General features: G+C 38.6%; 1 protein-coding gene across 1 annotated transcript in view; it reads right to left on the bottom strand.

The window, feature by feature from the left end:
- Positions 1-19,416, bottom strand: part of SLCO4C1 (solute carrier organic anion transporter family member 4C1) — a 32,442-nt gene extending 13,026 nt beyond the window's left edge. The window contains exons 1-7 of the mRNA XM_074812352.1: positions 19,184-19,416; positions 13,559-13,822; positions 7,089-7,283; positions 4,310-4,406; positions 3,263-3,384; positions 1,884-1,999; positions 1,440-1,584 (exon numbers count right to left, since the gene is read on the bottom strand). Coding sequence (XP_074668453.1) covers positions 1,440-1,584; positions 1,884-1,999; positions 3,263-3,384; positions 4,310-4,406; positions 7,089-7,283; positions 13,559-13,822; positions 19,184-19,403 — 1,159 coding nt within the window. The 5' untranslated portion in view covers positions 19,404-19,416. The remainder of the gene's footprint in view (positions 1-1,439; positions 1,585-1,883; positions 2,000-3,262; positions 3,385-4,309; positions 4,407-7,088; positions 7,284-13,558; positions 13,823-19,183) is intronic.
- Between the last annotated feature and the right edge of the window lie 1,357 nt (positions 19,417-20,773).

Here is a 20,773-nt window from a genome sequence, read left to right as displayed (position 1 = left end):
CGTCTAGATCAGTGGGTCAGTTTTGCTGTCATAGTCCATATAGTCCATAAAGATTTATCCTCTTTGCACTATTAGGACTCCAGATATACAACTAAGCATTTTTATATGGCTAATCTATAACATAACACAGAATTCAGCATAACTTGCACTGACCCAAGACAGCTAATTTTAAAGAAGTTCAGGTACAGTGGCAGAACTGCGCAGGCCGCGGATGCCCATAGTCAAAGGTAGTTTAGTTACCATGGTCATTAGTAACACTTAGACTAGCTAGCTCAACATTAGTTCAGGTACAGCTAGCTTTCAACATTAGTTGAGGCATTTCTTTAAAGCTGTACATTTGATTAACACTGTCAATATTTTCAATGCAAATTAAAAGAAATTCAGACAAGGACCATAGACAAAAAAAAAAAGAACATTCAGTTTTCCACTTCACTGCTGATTACTGTTTAACAATTGAGCACATATTCCAATGTATTTCTATGTCAAATTTGCAGATACTTTGTTTTGAAGCAATCATGTCTGAATAGTAATAGTACTATCTAGTATTATCCAGGGGAGTAAGTCATTCAGGAAGTCCCTCCCAAACATATTTCTGTTGGAGAAAGAGCACTTCAGCTAGCATATGCTTATATTGCAGCACTATACAGATGAAGCAATTTAGCAAGACATGTTCCAGAAATATTTTCTGACATATTGCAAGCATCTGTTGGCCTATCTGTCTTGATCTAGTTGCTGTTTTTCAGAAGTAATTGTGTCAGAGTTAATCATGTGACTCTACTTAGCACAGCTCTTCCATCAGATTTTTCTACTTGTTTCTCCAGTACTCAACTTTTCATAGCCTTCCCGAGTTCTACCTATTACTTCTGCATATCAGATAATAAGTGTCAATAAGCCAGTCATATTATAAAACGTGTAACTGCTTTTATATCTTGAATATTCATGTTATTGTAAGATATCTCACTGCAATGTTATGGTGGAATTGAAGAAGGGAAAGGCCAAGTCAACCCCTTACTCACAGAAAGCACTGGTTTTTTTCCAGCTGCCCTTTACCTCGCTTCCTTTAGTAGGGACTAAGGTTTAATGCTCCTTCAGCTGACTTTAAATGAGGAAAATCAAATGTTTTTCACCAAGAATAAGAAGATTAAATTACAGTTTCAGCAGCACATAAAATTCTCATTCTACTTTGGAGTATGAGCATCAAGTCTTCTGAACCTACAGACAATGAGTAGATTTGCACCCTTGATGAATTAAGTACCAGGGTTTTCACAGGGCAGGCAAGAATAATATAAAAATACTGTTTCTGCTGTGAAACCTGCATTTCATATAAGTTTATTCACAAATATCTCAAACACAAGATGCCTATATAAGCTCTCACCTATAATATTAATGAGGTGTTCAGCACAATATATTTAAGGTTTTAAAATGAAAAGCCACATTACCTCCAAGAGTTGCTGAAAAACTTGATGTCTTTCCAAACTGATTTTCTATAAACTTTGGTAGAAATGTGGCAAAGCCAGTGGCAACTAAGGCTTCGGAAGAACTGGCTATTATTAGACTCATAAGCACTGGATTCTTCAACAGTATCTATGGGGGGGAAATTAGCATAACACTGAGGAAATTGTTTCATTGTAGTACCATGTAAACTAGAAGTCACTATATTTTAAAGCAGATACTCTTGCGTGGAACTTCAGTAATTCTTTTCTTGTTAACCATCTTAAGCATCAACAAAATGAATATGCATTACATTACATTATAAGCAGCACTGGAGACTTCCCTGTCACAACACAATAAAGAAGCAATTATCTTATAAGACCTTATAAGACCTGAAAAATAATTTCATTTCTCAGAATGTCTCTGTTTTAGTAAATTCAAGATTTCCTTACCAGGAGAGCCATGGGAAAGTCTTTAAAACTTTTTCCAATATTCTTGGTCTCAACAAATGCCTCACTTCCGTCATTATGAGTTTCAGAGATTTTTTCAGCCTGTATTTTTGCTGTTCCTATAAATGGGCATATTTATTGACAATGGAAACATTGAATACCTATGCTCTTAAAGTCAAAAAAAGCATAAAAATAAGTGTTTCCTTTCCTGGGGAAGACTAGCTCAGACATTGTAAGTCTTCTTGAATATTTTATTGATACAGATCCATAAAATGATCAATAATGTATGGCTGCAGAAAGAAGAATTTGGCTGAAAGCATCATGCTTCCATTAGGAAGGCCTTGGCTATAAGAAGATATTACCAGGGATATCCTAAGAATTTCAGATGATCCTGAAGCCCATTCAGGTTGGTTTGGGTTTTTTTAAAATCATTCTCACATTCTCTCCAGTTCCCTACTTCATTGTTGCTTTTCCTCCATCATTTCTCTTTCCAGATAAGCGTAGTAAATTCCTTTAGATGCTCTTTCAAGGAATTCCTACATAATATCCATCTGAACAGAAATTATATTAAAGTTATTCCTTTTAGAAGACTGTTCTGGGATACTTTGATTCATGCTTTATTATTCCATCTAAAACAATAAGTCAATAGAGTCAAAGACAACAATGATGAGTTAAATCAATGGAATTTCCTTATGATTCTTAGTGGGTGAGTGGTTTAGGTCCTGACGGGGTCTGAGACCACGCGGCTGCTGCCCCTCCCCCACAAAGGGAGTGAAATACAAAGCCCCGGGGCTGAGATAAGGAGAGGTTTAATACAACAGTGCAACAGCAACAAAACAAACAACAATAACAGTAACAGTAATAATAATGAACAGAGCAAGATATCTACCAATACAGCAGTGAGAGCAGAGAGATTCGCATAACACACGCGTTAACCGACTCTCTCGCACTCCCGTGCTTGGGCGCCAGGAGGTGACGTCAGCATGGTATTGAATAACCCGGCTAGAGCTTCCCCCCAACTGCTGGGGAAACTTAACCCTATCCTAGCTGAACCAGGACAGTGGGTAACACAATAGCTTTAAATACAGTCCTGGGTGCTTAGCTGCAAGCATCTTCCAACACTTTGACCACCAGTTTCCATGCTCTACCTGTTTCCAGTCCTACCATACATCATTAGGTACACAAGATCCCCCCTTTAGCTCACTTGCATTGTCTTAAAGGCTTCATACTGGAAAAAAGGTATTTATCATCAGGTTTTAGCCAAAGACAGTTAACTGAGAAACAGAATCAAAGAGGAATCAATCGCTCAGTCCAGCAGTCTATAATCTGCAAGTATAAACTAATCTGTCTTCCAAAGTAGCCTATTATTGTTAAATATTTACCTGGTAGGTGTTTTGGAAAGCATGAAAAAGGTATTATTAGAAGCCAAATTGCAAGAAAGCATGCAATAAAAGCTATCCACCATGCTCCAAGCCAACGTGGGTCATCTTGATCCATCTTTGTACTGGAAAAATAATTTGGAAAAATCAGGTTTACTATTCATGAATTCAAATCAACAATTTCAGATGTCAGTGAGCTGGATTTTAAAAAAAAAATATTCAAAGGCTTTCTGTTAAATCAGTATTATAATTTTCTTGTTTTCTACATGTATTAAATTCATTCACTTGTTTAAAGCACATTAATCATTTCTATTATAATAATATTGCATTCTATCAAATACAGCTTTCAACTCCTTAGTCAAATTCATTCTGATTTAAAGGTCACTGCTTGGCCCCAGTTTCAAGATCCTGTAGCATTATTAAGATACTGAAAAAGCTGGTTTTAGAAAGAATCTTCATAATATGAGTTATGTGAAAGCCAATACAGAAGTTCAGAATGCCCTTGCATTGATCCAAAGTCCCTAAACCACAGGAAATAAAAGTGTAAATTAAGTTGTTGGTTTGGACAGTAGTACAATTTATAACATTATTTTTTAATAGTGGACTATTACTCAACTGGTAGATTTTCTAGCAAGCTCTTCCCCAGGACATAAGTAGCAGTATCCTACCCCTTATATCCCACCTCAGTGAAAACTTTTTGCACAAGCAATCAATAGTTGCAAACCAACCTTAAATAAGCAACTAATCAAAAGACAAAGTATTTTTTGTTAATCAGCTTTAAAATAACTAATATCTCAAAAAGCTAGAACTAAGTATTTGCACTACAAAAAAAACTTCCACACACAATGGAGTGACTACTGACTGTGGGAAGTAACTCCTTTGCTAGAAGCCCTTGTGAATGCAACTTGTTACCAAGTTAAAGAAGCTCTTGAAAATGCAGTATTTTCCAACAAAATCTCTTTCTCCTCCTCACATGGAGAAACATTGAAGATTTTAATGAGAATTATTAGGAAAAGAAAATAGAAAGCAAAAGACTGAGTTGTATCTTGCCTTTCTGGGATCTGGATATCAATATAAATATTAAGTAGCTGCCCTCCTAAGACATAGCCAATAGCAGGACCCAGCAGTGACATGGCATAGCCAATTCCTAGAAGAGAAAATACATCAAGTTCACCATACATTTTTAAAGATTTCTTTTAAAAAAATTCTTAAATCATCTTCAGACCAAATGGTTTCTGTAATACAACCTGCTCTTTCACTGTCGTTACTTCAACTATAGCATGTAGAAGACAAAATTTGTACTTGTCCCTCAACAAGAAAATTTGCAGGTCTCATTAAAAGCTGCAGCTCAGAGGTTCAGCAAAAGATACTTCACTGACAGCATCTTTATGCATTATTAGATTGCCTTTTGCACATCTTGTGCCTACAATCACAAGCTAACTTGTGAAAAAAATTTAAGTGAGGTTGTTACAAGCATCAGTCATTAATAGTACATGCCCACAATGTTTAAGAACCTACTTTTTTTTTTTTTGTATTTTGAGTCTTAGGTTGGTTTTTAGATCTCCCAAGACCAGAAGCCAGGGTTCCATTAAAACTTTTGACTGGAGTAATATCTGCCACTTGAGTTCATTGAGAACTCAATCATATGCACTTCAATTTATTGACATGAGCCTTAAAATAGAAAGCCAGAGCCCTTAACAGCTCCTGACAGTTCTAAAAATACAAAACCAAATAAAACAAAGTTGCAGATGTAACCATATCCTACTAAAGAGCACTCTTAGGTTATCCATTTTTTTCTGCCTTAGGACACGATTTTCTCGACATCATAATAGTTTCTCTGGCCTACCAGCCAGATTTCTGTGGCACTGTAGCACTGCTGGCAGGAGCACTGTCTCTGCAGATAAAGGCTTGCAACTAATAGTAACTAAATTTGTCTAAATAATTGGTAAGACATGCATCCTTACTGCTGATATTCTATGCTTTTCCCCAGGTTAAAGAATCTGGATTTCCCATTTGTTTCCAGAGTGCCTGGATCCTGAGTATTTAGTATTATTTCACTCTCTTTAGACAGCAAGAAGGAATGATGGGGGCAGGGGGAAGGGGTGCAAGAGGAGGAAAGGACACAGAAGGGGACACTCAAGTATCACTAAGTCAAAATAAATATTGACATCTTCCAGGTTTTCCTGTATTTTGGAAATAATAGCTCATAGGAACTTTGAGTTAAGTTTCCATTCATCAGACAGAACTTCAAACCTAGCTTAGAAGGTGCCTATTTCCTCCAATAGAGCATTCAGTTTAAATTACTATTTGGAATTGCTTAACTTTTCATTGGCTTCGGATGTAGATGCCTCGGTTCAGCAAGAGAACAGTTCTCATGAAAAGGCACCCAGTTTCAAAAGAGACAGAAACTACCAACTTATGTGTTGCAAGCTTACAGTCTAAGATGATAGCAGCTATTTACAGACACTAGCAGAAAGTGTTAGGGGTTTTTTCTGCTGCCTTGCACAAGCCTTCATGCATTAGGCAAAGCAACACCATATATTTTAAATCCTCAATACATTGCATAAGGGCAAGAAAAAGAATCAAGGCTTAATGTAGCTACCTTTCCACTAACTTGCATTCTACTATTGTTATACTAGGCAGAATACATTGTTCTTCTGAACTCAGCAGCTGTATGAAGATTGCATAAGCATTAATTTATTGTATTGGTCTGTTTATAAGTATGAACACTGACACCACTCTCCTGAGTTTTCAGGCCACTTCTTGAACCCCTACTCATGCAGACAGTCCTAATTCTGCTCTATTTCACTGGCCTCAGAAAAACTCTAATAATCTCCTCTCTCAATATAAAGAAACAGCAAAAATAAAAGCTTTGTTATTCAAGATTTAACATATTCTACTATTCTATTTGTTGGCATCAAATGAAGTGGCTTGCCTGGAACAATTAAGCAAGAATTGCATGCAAATAGATGATGATTTCAATTTTGCCACCTAAAACATTGATTTAGTCTGGAAAAAGTCTAGGAATCTAAGATGCTTTGATTCCTCCTGCAAGTTACCAGTATAGCTAACATACTTTTATCATCTTACATCTAAAATAGGGAAAATAGCAAGTATCTTCATCCCACAGAAAACACACTTAAGACTGCATGAACTTCGCAGTTAAAATGCACATAACCTAGAGAATGCTGACTGGAAAGATTAAAAACCACTGCTAAGAATCAGTATTCCTTAGCTCGCGAACAGCCCCACAGTAAGACAAACACATTCTCCATGTTTCCCTTTACTTTCAATTAAGGAAAGATACTTCCAATATTTCCTCCTCAAGTGCCAAATTTGTATGTGGCTAGAGAATTGCGTTGATCACATGATGCACAGGAGTGTCCCTGCACTGAGGGGACAGCCTACGATTAGAAGGTAAACAAATAAAACTGTTACAGGATACAGTAAAGTCTGTCTACTGACTTGATATACAGCAGTTTTCAACACCTGTGACACTAAAAAGCAAATTTTTGCTACAACTTATTCTGTTGTTAGCAAGCAGGCTACATTAACCACTTAATCACCTTCAGTTACTGACATGAAAAAACCAGCAGGAGAGGTGCACAAAGTAGCTCTACCATGCTCTGCAAAATAACTATTGAAAAGACTTGATAACTTATACCAGACTAATACCTAACTTGCACAGTAACTGATATAGAAACACTTTGTGCATGTAAGTAAACAATTACAAGATTGATTTAATTAAACGAATTCATAAAAGCATTTGGAAGACATTGCAGTCTATAATCTACCCAAACAATGTGTTATAAACAGTTTTAAAAGTTACCTATATAAAGGGAAGACTTGTGTTTTGGGACACTATCATCAATAAAAGCTGTCCCCAAAGTATACAGTGGAGTTCCTCCAACTCCCAGCAGCAGCTGTCCCAGGATAAAGACATACAGATAGTTGGGAAGCGAAGACTTTGTGCTGGCACTGCAAGTGAAGTTAGCAGAGCTTGTTCCTGGAATTTGACATGTGTCTGAAAGACAGAGACAGCAAGACTTTACAATTCTGTTACCCAGCTCATCACAGCCCAACTGAAGAAAAACCTGTACTGAAAGCTAAATTACGTAAGTGCTGTTAGTGCCAGGTTCCCATTTTAATTTTCAGGCCTATTAATATATTCCTATATGACAGGGCCCTTACCTTCTATGATATCACATCCCCCAAAAGAAATACTATCCTGGCTTGGTTTTTGTTTCCTTGATAGAAATGAAAGATGGATGAAAGAGCCTTATTAAACATTTTGGCTTTTTGAAATCATTATTGACCAGATGTATGCAAAAAAACAAACTGTCAAATGGTCATTCAACAGGTTAGCAAATACTCCTAGGTAACAGACACTTAATTTTGTTCTTGTACCTTATAATGATTCTAAGGAGCATTAACAACAATTTCCACTCTTAAGTGACAGAGGAGCCTGAACAACCCAACGGAAGCTGAACTGCTGGAGAGGAAAATGCAGTCACCAGTCACAAGCAAAGCCAATCCTCCCTTCTCATACAATGTTTTGAGAAGTGTTTCCTTAAAAGAAAAAGAATCTCAAAAATCCACATCACTATCTCTCATAGGTACACACTGCTGTATCTCCAGAATGAGAAGTTAATGTAAAGCCTCTGTACTTGTCCATGCACACACACACCCACACAGAGGAAGCAGAGGCAGAACAGCTTAATGTTTGGCGCTGTGAGGAGGGAAAAGAGGAAGTGAAGCCAGGGAGTATGTTTTTTCTTCTCCTTTCTCTTGATATCATTTCACTTTTAGTAGCAGACAGTCCCAAGTGACAAGATCAAAAAGAGGAGCATGGTTCTTTCCAGGTTTTTCCACAGAAGAGCACAGAACTCTAAGGAAGAGGATAAACCCATCAGTTTGATGGAAATAAGCCATACTGGGCAAATATATGAAAACAGATCAGATGAGTAGACTGATTAATTCTCGATACTTTGCTACAAAATTATTATATAATTTTTCCCAGGTCCTTTTACATTTGAGACCCCTTTTTACTTAAGGAAACAAAGGGCAAGCTCGTCCATGCTTCGGGCTTACAGGACATAAAACACAAGGAAGCACCTGCCACACAGCAGATGTTTAAAGAAAACTGATGTTATAAATGCATCCATGGGCTTTATCACACCTTCCTCCAGAAGGAACAGTACCACAGTGGTGGTGGAATCATGTAGCACACAACAGGTGATTGCAGAGATATTGGTCAATGTAGAGTGATGAGAAAACCTCATTTCAAGAGGAGTCATTAAAATTTTCCTTCCTTTCCACTAAGGAACAATCCTCATTTTAATGTTATAGTGCAACCACATGGGGAACATTTTGTTATGAATCACTCTGAAAATTACAAGTTTTTAGAGTATATTTTCCATTTATTGTCAAGCTGCTTTCTTTAGCAATATTCCTCTTTTCTGCAGAAAATCAGGTTAATTTTGTACTATTTGCATGCACAGCATCTAAAACTGACTATAGAAGGACACCGTGTCCTACAGTATTTTGTTAATATACATATATTAATGTACAGCACATATATAGAATATACCTGCAGTTATAAGTTAGCCTCTAATACCCATTAGACAAGTCTAACACAGCATTTAGCTATTCTACTGTAGTACACAAATAATAGTACCTTGTTAAAATATACAGATCAATGAACAAGTAATGAAGAGCAAGAAAATGCCATGAACAATGTTGAATGACAAGAGTGTATCCTAATTTGAGATCTAGAAATAGCTTCATGAAATAATCATATTACATATGGTAATGGCAATCAAACTCTGACAGACTGTGGTTCTTCATGAATCCCCATCCCAATGTCTCAGTTCACGTCAATCTAAAAGCCTGTGTCATTGTGTAACTGATTGATTATAGCTTCTTCAGTTTTCTAGCTCTTCAATTAATATGCCCTAGGAAATTTATCCTGACATTGAGATGAAAGAAGTTTATCACACTAGTTTGTTTTCAGAACCACGTGATCATGCCTAACTACAAAATTAAAAGAATCATCAATACGCACTTTAATACAATTATAATGGTTTTATTTGCATCAGCCATTGGACCTTTCCTTTTTTTCTTTAAAGTCAGCAAGTACACGTGAATTTGCGGAGTGAAGTCATAGACCATATTCCATGTTTCCAAGAAACATTTTAAAAGCAAAGATGATTTACCACAAAACTATGAGATTAGTTTAAACCAGCATAAGTCAAAGCTGCCATGAAACAACAGTTTACTCTCTCTACCTCAGCCATTCCTGTCATGCCCATCTTTTACCAACCCAAGGTTTAAACAGATTGGTAAAGTGACACAGGTTAAATCTAACCTGGATTAGATTCACAAACCTGTTTGCTGCTGTCAGAAGAATGGTAGAGGGAAAAGAGACTAGCTTTTACACAATCAAGAAAGTCTGACCTGAGGTAAACCAAGCACTGGGAGAAGTTTAAGATCACTGGCTGACCATTTTTAACTACCTCTTCTCATTAAACTTGTTTTCCCTTCTATAAATCAGGGGATTAGACCTGCATTTTGAAGAGCAGACTGCATTAAACACCATCCAACAGAATGAGTCATTGTAAATTTTCTTGCATGCTTTAATCTAATACATCTATCTGAACCCAAGTTATGGAAAGGACAAAATATTCCCAAATATCTAATGCAACATACTAGCCAAGAAGGCAGAACCAAGTGTGAGACACTTTAGCAATTACACTCATTAGAAGTAAAACTGGTCAAGACTAGTCACATCTTAAACTGCAGCCAGTAGGTGTGGGGGTTTTTTTGCCCTTTGTGGGGCAGAAAATAGTTTAAAGAGAGTTGTGAGGAGTGAGAAATAAAAAGAAATAGAAACCAAGCCGTTCTTTAAACTTATAAATCTGTCTCCCTTTAAGCACTGTATTGCAAAGTCACTCAAAGCTTCAATGAACATGCTCAATGAAGACCAAGTTCTTAGATTCTAAAGGCAGATTTACCGTATTACAGAACATCTAAGAGGTGTAGATAAATAGACCAAGCAGTGTAGAGGACAGCAGCATTACCCATTATTTGGACTAATCAGATAGTTTTGTTCTCTGAAGAGACTAACAGATAAACCACAGAAATACTGATGGTGCAAGACAAAACAGTCAAATTAGAGGCTGGTATCACACATATTCTGTCACCATTAGTACCCAAATGCCAGTCTTGTTCTCTAATTGTCCTTGGCATGTTCTGGGAAGGAAGATCAATTAATGCCCTTCTGAAAAGATTCACTAGCTCTCAGACCCTAAATGACTTATCCACCATATGAGTTTCCAGTAGAATAGAGAACTGAAGAAAGGTGTTCAAGTCATTTTCCCTCTTCTCAAATCACACCACACACATTTCAACTCAAATGATAAGACTTATTAACACAGATATTTCTTTTTTCCAAAGACACATCCAGTTACTGAAGAGACTCATGGAATAATTCAGGTTGGTAGAGGCCATCAGGGTGTCATGTAGTCCAACCTCCTAATCCAAACAGTGTCAAAACTGCATGCAGACCATGTTGCTCAGGACTTTACTCAGCAGAGTCTTGAAACCCCCCAGAGGTATAAACTTCACGGTCTTTCTGGGTAATCTGTCCCAGTGCTCAACTGTCATCACAATGAAGTTATCTTCCTCGTGTCAAGTGAGGATCTACATTTCACACTTGCTGTGACAGACATCTTTTACAAATTCAAACATGTTTCAATAAGATCTGAGACAGAAGTTTAAAAGTACATTGCTTATAGCATCTGCAGTTTTTACAGTCCTCTGTACTGTCTACAAGTAATCAGAGAATGGCTTCATTACAGTCAAACCACTAGATGGAGCTTCTGACTACAAATATCAGAGCCAGCTGAGACACTGACGATCCTTAAAAAATTACCAAAAAAGATTACCAGACCCTTAAAAAGTTAACAGAACAAACAGCAATTACCTCAAGGTTACAAATTTGAGTCTGAAGTCTTTCTGGAGATTACAGACAAGACATGTTTTCTGTGCTTAAAAATTTTTGCAAATAGGTAGACCATTGGTTATCTACTCTTTCAATATGAAATGGATTAAACTATTCCTGAAGAGTGTTACTATGCTAAGTATTTCCAACTGAATAGTTTTGTAGAGTAGGATACATACAAGAGTAAGTTCCAGGAAGTCTGTAAGCTTTATACTGGAGGCTAGATGTATTTTGTATTCCAGACTAGATCTATTAATTAACATGGCAGCCATATTAAATATTGCACTGAACTATAATTTGAAGTTGTTCTGCAGGTAAAACTCACTGTACTTACATGTAATGCAAATAATCAAGTAACCAACTAGGAACTGTTAAAAAATAAATTAGGTGGTAGATTTTAATACAAAGCATCAAATAAAAGATTTTACTCCCAGTATTCCCAATATGTTACAATCTTTGTAAACTACTCATCCAAACAAATAAGCAATAAGGAAGGTTTTTGGGGTGCAGTGCTATAAAATTCTGCAACTAAATGTAGTTAAGATGCTTCATCAACATCAGAACTAGTTAAACCAGACATTCTACAAAATCATGTACTGTGGTTTACTTAACTGTCAAAGGATGCTGTTGCAAAGCACCTGCAGATTTACATCTAGTCTGTCATGGTGCAGATATTCCCTGCTCTCTGTAGTCATTTATCTTTGATAGCATTTTGTTTAAATCAGCTTAAGTCCTTAAATCTGCTCAACACAGTCACAGCATAGGTACCTGCATTACAGCAGTCAAAACAGCATGAACACAGTCAGTTTACAGTGCCAGGGGGAAGAAAGCACATGTTCCATTTAAAATTGTCCTTACAGCTTTTAAATTTCAAAAATCCATGTAAAACATGATCCCCAATAAGGTATCAACACCTACAGCATCTTTAGCAGCAGATGAAGGGGCAGCAGTTTGATGAAACAGTAACAGATTCTTTGAGATTTCAACCAAAATTGGTAGCAGGGGAAGAGATCAATTCCAGTAGTTAGCCATGTCCCTTCACACTCCCACCCTGTCAGTATCTTGTTTCAATTAAAAAACTACAATCAGGTTGCAACTGGTTTTTGGTATTAAATTCAGCTTCCCTTCCATACTAGTGAAGTAGAGAGGGTAATACTGAAACTGAAATTGTAGAGAAATGGACCTGTAATAGGGCCAGGAGCAAGTAAGCTGCTGCCCCTCTACTAAGGGGTAACAAGTAACCACCTGCTTATAACCCCCAAACACTGAAGTTTTTTCTTTTGGCCTTGTTCAGTTCAATTAACTTCTGCCTCAGATCCTCATTTATTAGATGGGGAACAATAGCTTATCAAAGTTATTTAACTAATGGTCAATGTCTGGACAGCTCATGCAAGTGTGTGACATGATTAACACTTAAAATTAATTTGAGAATCAACAACCAGAAGACTGAGAAACTTCCATCAGATTGCTTAATAGCTACTGATCTTTTTAGTGAGCACTCTAACATGCTTAGTCATTGAAGGCATAAATCTCATTAAACACAGCAATAACAATTAAGGCAATCCTAAAAGATTATATCATCCTGCTTTGGACGTATCTTGATATCTTCATTAGTTACAGGTGTGCCATTTTGAGATGCAAATAGTTGGCATTCACACTGCACTTAAAAGTCTTGTTCTATGAGAAAAGATGTGTAAGATCTGAGAGCTGGCTCCTCTCATGATTTCAGTACTGTTTTGTTCAGTATAGTTCCGTACGGTTTGTTCCCTCTTTATTTCAAAGAAACCCACAAGTTTTAATCAACAATTTAGAAGAACGTAGTGAAACTTGTGAATGAATTACTCAAGATGCTTTTGATAGATCAAAACCCAAAAGAACTGCAACATGTAGTCACCTTTCAACAGACAGTGTAACAGCTCTCCTTTAACATTTATTCTACATTGCTGACCTAACCTGCATTCCTATTTACAAAGAAGTGTCAGATCATTTTTTTATGATGAATTTTAATTCCATCCATCAATGCAAGTCAAAAAAGCATTTTATTCAAATGTTGCTTATGAACAAGAACTGATATTGACACTCAGATCTCTTCTGAAAAAGAAAGTTCACTGTGCAGAGAGAAAGCTCTTGAACTTACAGACTTCACAGAATCATTTTATTTTCAGTTTTAGAGATACTACCCTAGTTTTAGGACTTTGACAAAGATTAACTATGTTGTACCAAATTAACAGTTGCACCAAATTCCTACAGAGATTTTTCTTTTTTAAACAATTTTCAGAACATAAGGATAAGCTTACCTTCGAATTTAGCTCCATAGTGGTATTTTCCACTACTGAAGTGTGGTAAGGAAAATACAAGTGAGCCCAATCCTAGCATAAATGCTGAGAAAGCAAGCCATCGTGGTTTGTGCCCTCTTTCTCCAAAGAAAGATACAAACAGTGACAATATACAAAAAGCAATGTCATAGCTTGCAGAGATTAAGCCAGTGAGGGAACTGTTCAACAGATAACGCTTCTCAATTGTTGAGATACTAATATTAATCAGGCCATTTACCACAATACCTAAAAAAAAAAAAAAAAAAGGAGATAATTAGTCAAAGATACTTTGATAGAGCTGCAAGGGTAAACCTACCATTGTAATGGAAGGGTTAAAATTAATATATTTACAAAAATACATTTTAAGGTATTTATTAGCTTTAAAATCCAGGTATATAGTGGATTGATACAGTGTGAATTTAAGCCAGCCAAATGCACAGGACCACAGGCTGAACTTCAACAGATCTGCCTAGAGTGCTCTACATATTAGAAAAAAATACTCCAAATCTGTGACCAATTTTGGTCTCTCCTGTGGGCATTAAGGATTCAACACTCAAGTATTAAGCCAGCGAAATACTATGCCTCAAACTCTGTTAATGTATTAAGGTTCCAAAATCAGTTTGAAGCATAGATAGTTTTAAAACAGAATGCATTACAGTGTCATAAGATACTGTACAAGTTAAACAGAAATCAGTCAAGGTTATGACTTGCATTAGAATACAAGTTATGACTGAAGCAAGCTCAGGACATAGCTTTCAAATAATGATTGCCAAACAAACATCACTTCCTCCCTGCCCCCACAAAGGCAAGATACAAGAAGGCTTTTGAACAGACATCCTTTCCTATAATATAAAAGAGTGTAAAGCCATTTAAAAATATTTTGCAACTGTTTCAGAGCAACTGGGGTGATTTACTTTAACTGAGAAAAAAAGTTTGCCCTCTGAATCTTGAGGTTCTCCAAAGTAAAAGTACCAGACAACCTGGAGAAAAGGCCTTGCACAAGCTGCCCTATTTAGGCACAGGCGAACTCCAAAAAAATGATCCTAAAAGTAGAACTAAGCTGCAATTGCCAGTGCATGCTTATACACACTGGCCATTTTTACAAAGTGTTGTTTGTAGTTACTAACTTCAAACTCCCATCCTGCCTGTATATGAAACACCAAATGATTAAACTTAGAAGAGTTTACTTTTAACAGTCCCAAGACAGGATTCTGTTATCAGTGAGATGAATAGCTGTACTTCGTAACAGTGTCAGATAACAATGGTAGTTAAACTGTGCCTGTAATAAAATATATACCCCAGGAAAAAGTTAAGTAGTCTTGGGAGTCACAGTTGCAAATAAGATTAAGAGTTCTGTAACCTCACAGATTACTCATGAGCATCTCTTATGACACAGGCTCTACAGTCATCCTTCTTTCTAAAATTCAAACACGATTCTCTGCTGTCATTCCAAGAACAGAAGGACAGATGACTGGGGACAGCAATAGATTTGAGTTAGTTTTCAGTAAGCATTGCACCATCCAGAAGTGCAACTCCACAGGCTGAACTTTAACAGATCTGCCTAGAGTGCTCTACATATTAGAAAAAAATACTCCAAATCTGTGACCAACCAGCTGTTTTCTTATCAGTGCAATCCCCACCGTAACTAAACACTTCAGCTTTCTATAAGGAGGCAGCTCTTGGCACAGTCTTGATTTTCTAATACCCTACTACAGCCTCTTTATAAAGGATGTCAACTTCACCTGTCAGTCTTATCACCACACTTAAATTCATAAGGGATTAACTGAAGTATTCAGGTGTTCCTCCACTGCCATTATTTATACATTTGGCAGCTTTCTTCTTAAGGAGCATTTACCAAAGAATAATACTAGCATGAAGGAATGAACAAACAAGTTTTTCCCATTTGCCAGCACTTCAAACATTTACCAAGGCCTTACATTTTCACATGAAGTAGGTGTGCTACGTAGCAAGTTGATTACAGAACTAGAAAACATTGCCTTTTACCTGTAGCTTAAGTTGCCACCTTTAACTTGCATTTTAAAGACCTAAAACCTTGCAGTTAATTTTATCGGAAAGTTATATTTCACCTCTAAAAACATAGATGTGATGAATGGCAGCCTAACTTCTCTAATGTCATCATCTAATGATCAATCACTAAAGTCTCTTCAGAAAAGACAGAACATGGCTGATACTAACTTGATCTGAAAAACAAATCCTACAAGGACAGCTCAACACTTAAATAGCAGTATAGAAATTATTTTTTAACTATTCTCATGTAAAACCTTGTTGTCCTGCCACATCTGTTAGAAGTTTAGGTACAGTGTGTACTGACCCACAAAATCCAGATTAACCATAAACCAACTTCATTTGCTCTAACGACAAACAGAAGTATTTTTTCTTCATCCATTTAACAAAAGAAGGTGCTTTACAGTTGTATAAGTATGGTGGTTTGCAGACACGCAACAAAGTTGTTATAAGCAGTATTTTGCAGACACTCAATTAACAAAAAAAACCCCAAAAATATTTAAAAAGTCATTCCAGTAACAAATCCAATCAGGGTATAAAATATTCGTGCTATCCAAAGTTTTCAGACACATTAGACTGGACCAGTCTCAAACAGTGGTTCTGTTGTTTTGTTTAATAAAATTATTACTGAATAAGGAAATTATTACTAAATAAGGAATGATTACTGAATGAAGGAATAAACAGTCCTTCTTGTACTCCAAATAGTGAAATAACTTCTACCTTGTTTTCTACTACAGCTATGAACTGCAGCATATCTGGTTATTGTACTACAAGATACAATCATACATTTACGCAACTCTCAGTGCCATACAGAAAGCAGGTATTAGTCATGTAACCATGTTATACGCAAAGATGTGGTTTTTATTCTGGAAATACAGGTTTAACATGTACTTGAAACAGAAACAGCTGGAAATGAAGAGTTAAGTTTCACCTAGAATCTTCTGAGAAGGTGAAATATAGCGTATCAGGTGCTAATAATAACCTCTTTTCTAGGACAGCTAGACAATAACCTAATAAACACATGCCTTCAGTTAGACACACACATACAAAAATCTACCCACATGTATCAGGTCACTGCAGATAACTACCTACTATGTTCACTTATTGTATAAAAAGTCTAGTGTAACAACTTATATACATCAAAAATGTGTTAAGGATTACTTTGTTATTCTTCAATATATTAGGAAATACACTTTCCTAGAGGTACAATTTTTACACATATATTTTATTTTCATCACTGATGATTTCTGTAATTTGGAGGGTAAATCAAATAATTAGACCCAAAGATAGAGGACAATAGTAGTTCACATAACTTCAAAATCCCTGTTGAGTTTTGTGTGCTTTCATCTAAACTCTGACATTGCAAGACCTGAATATTTTCCATAAATTTTCACATGCAGCAGTGAATTTCTTGTCTGAAAATTATTCTTGTTTTGTCTCCTTCTCAAAGAGTTGCAACCTGATTCTTCAGTGCCCGATTTCCTTTCTGTGATCTAGCCAAAGGAAAGGTACTTGTTCAGAAAATCTAGGTAACACATCATTAAGAATGCCACAAGGTCTTTAACAGCCATGCTTACATGAGCTTTCAAAACAAGCATCAGAAGTTTCCTTTTATTAAACCCCTAAATCTGAACTAGATTAGATAGGTACCTCTCTGAGGTCTGGCATATATCTACAGTTAGATAACAGGACCAAGACCTGGATAAGAATCATAACTAACACCCATAGCATCCTAAGGGGACAAAGATTCTTATGATAGAAGAACCTTTTTATGACCAGGAACCTATCCACATTACTACTAAGAGATAAAATTTAAATGATACTGAACTCATTATTCAGCTGAGTAGGCAATCAGATCAGCACAGCAAACTGCATTTTAAGAAATATTGCTACAGCAAATTTAGAAGTGCTAGGAATATTCAAGACCCTTTGACTAGTGTAATATAATCCAAAATCTTTCAGTGTCACATTCAGGGCATTTTTGGTCGCCTATCTGTATTCTTAATCCACAAAAATATACACGCATCATCTAAAAGTCTTCAACTACTCAGCTCCCATTGAAATCTGCCATGTAAGAAGTTCTTCCATCCCTCCCTTTCTTTTTACTATGTTAGAGAAAATAAGTTTCAGCTAAGAGCAGGACAACTGCAACAGTAATCACCTCCTGGTTCTACCAGCTGTAGCATGGCCTTTCAAATACAAGCAAGGATCAACAGGCTCCGCCCAAAACTCTCTAGATACTTCTTTTCTAATGCAACGTGTATGCTACGAAAAGATCAGATTCTAAACAGGTGGAAAACAGAGTTCACAGAAACACATACTGACAGACACTGCTTGTTCTAAGGATTTTCCAAGCAACACAAGCAGCAGTCAGATCCTTCTAGGTTTTAAGCACAACCTCCTGCTCCTTTCTCCTCAGACCATCCCAGTTACCTCAGTGTGGTTCCATGCAGAAACCCTGACATCCATATCCCACATATCTTTGGCATAGGCTGCCTGCTCTTCTAGCACTGCATCTTTTCTTCTACATCTCCCCCCATCACTCTACAGAGGTCTTATTCTTCATAAGCAACATGGATGAGCTTTAAAGCCTCATAATTTTTCAGGAAACAGAGTTTTCTTTTCTAGCTAGTCCAAAAAAGTTGAAGGGTTCTAAACATTAATCTAATAGCGCCATTTGAAGGGCATACATCTAAGGTTTACAAACTTCAAGTTTGTGCATTTGATACTCTAATGCTTCCCCTCCCCCTCAGCCATTATTACTACCTTCTAAACCTAAGGCATGCCAAGGTCCTAACAAATCTTGTTACAGAAACCCCAAAATATGGACAAGCATATTTGCAGCTGAACAACAGAAATTAAGAGCAAGCTAAAGTTCAGGACCCCCCAAGGTTAAGTTAAACCACTAGTTGTTAGAAAGATGGCTGCACTGGGATCAACAGAACAAAACCAGATTTTTTTAAAGCCATCTTAGTTACCTAAAGTCCTGCCCAATCATGCCAAGGTACCTTTTCAATTGGCAGGCAGGTAACAAAATACATGCTAGGGGACTACAATTTTGTCTATTGATTTATATTGTGCATTTTATTCCCTGGCTCACATCTCAACCTGTGAAGCACATATGGAGCCCTATTTCCCTGTGAGCAACGGGGACACAGTATAGACGAGAGCGCGACCCACAGAGCTGACAGAACGACAGACTCAGCAGCGGTCAAAAAGGTGGGAAAAAGAGAAAAGGAGAAACAGCATGAAGTACAGAGTAATATTGTATGAGCAACTTCCCTACCCAGGGCACCAGAGTACCTTCTTCCCCTAGTGAAGCCACTACTGTCACTTTTCAGCAACAGCACCAGACTGGCAGCTGGAGAAACCCTGCTTCCCCATACCCCCCCGTCAAATCACCACCACTCTTCCCCTGTCTTCCTCAGCCCAGGCTCCCGACTGCCTTCCCCCACGGCTCCAGGGCAGAGAGTGAAATACGCCCAGGGCAGCAGAAGGCCTGCAGGGTTCAGGTCCCACAGGGAAAGCGGAGAGGAGGGTAGCAGGCCTGCGGCTCTGGACAAAACGTTAGGGACGGGTTACCTTGGAAGATAGCCAGGAGGCTGTAGGCAGCCAGGTAGCCCTCAGGATTGTTGCAGAGCTGCAGAGCCTTAGGGGCGCAGCGGCCCCACCCGCAGGGCCCCTCCTCAGCCACCGCCGCAGGGACGCCGGCATCTGTCCCGGCGGGGCTCGCCTGGCGCTGACGACCTAGGTCGGGGCTGGGTGGCTCAAACACTGGGTTCTCGATACCGCCACCGTTCATGGTGCTAAGAGGCCGCTGTCCGGCACCGACTGCAAGCGACACCCGGCCGCAACGCTCCTCTAAATAATACCACAAGGGAGGGCCGGACCCGCGGGGGCAGGTGGTGGCACTTTTCCCCTCCTTCCGAGGAAGGCAGCCCAGCCCGGCCCCGCCCGGGCCGCTGTGGGCGGTGTCTCGTGGTTCCCGCCGCCCGGCGAGACCCCTGCCTTGGTGGTGTCGCCTTCGACCCCGCGCCGGGGAGGGGGCTGCAGTGGCCGCTGCTGGTGCCTCTCTGCCTGCCCGCCGCACTGGCCCCTCAGCTTCTCGGTGAAACGGCTTCCAGCCCCGCCAGGCCGTGGCCCGGGTCTGTGTGCCGGCCGGGACTGTGCACATCGGCGCCACGGTCTCCCTGAGTGAAAGTCCCCCGCACCGGGAACAACGTGACATTAATAGCAGTGATTAATGTCGGGCGGATCAGCCCGGGGTGAGGTGAGGGCAGCGTTGTGTTTTGTTTCACGTTCAGAAGTCCAGATCAAGTTCTGCTTTAAACTTCCAGCTAACAACTGGTGGAAGCGTGGTGTGGCGCCCACCGCCCGCAAGGCAGAAGCACCCACGGCAGGCGTGGGGAGGTAACACAGTGGAGGTCAGTGGATGCGAGTGGCGCATACCCAGCAGCGGCAGCAAAAACGGCACATCGATTTTTTCTAGCAACATTCGCTCTGCAAATAATCAAGCACCCGAAACAAGTCCTCATGAATGTTTCTTCCGAGAAACCAAAAAATTCAACATGTTCTTTATAAGTGTTGGAAAAAGTGAAAGGGATGTTTTTCCACATACGGTACTTTCCCACTTTAGGCAAGTGAGTTGGCACATGAACCACTTGAGTGTGGAAACCCATCTCCAACCAAAAAAAACCCACTGGACATTTGCAAATGTCATCATTCGGAAATATTATTCCCCTACTGTACCACAGAAATTTTCCACCTGCAGGAGCTTCCAGTCATTGAACAAGTTAATTTGCTTGCAGACATCAACCATGAGAATTTTTGAAGTGTACAAGGAAGTACCAAGTTTGTTTGCATATAGTGGGAATTATTTTACTGATCTGTGCAAGAACAACTGGGAAGGGGTCCAGGGATCTGTTAGCTGTCACCACTGGTGCTAATCTCTGGGCAGTATAGGTTTGTCCTGAAGTGTCCTTCCCTTTTCAAGAGCCCAAACATTTTAGAGACAAGTGAAATAAGGCTGAAACAGGAGATACCATCAGTGACTTTGGTTTCACAGTGAAAGCCAGGGCACCCTCCTGAGTTCCTAGCCATCCTCTCTTCCCCTGGTGTCACAGCTCTTCAAAGAGAAGCACACATTTTCAAGTATTCATTAGCAGCACAGAA

The sequence above is a fragment of the Strix aluco genome, chromosome Z (assembly GCF_031877795.1).
Source record: "Strix aluco isolate bStrAlu1 chromosome Z, bStrAlu1.hap1, whole genome shotgun sequence".
NCBI classification, from domain to species: domain Eukaryota; kingdom Metazoa; phylum Chordata; class Aves; order Strigiformes; family Strigidae; genus Strix; species Strix aluco.
This window is presented reverse-complemented; position numbering and strand designations above follow the sequence as displayed.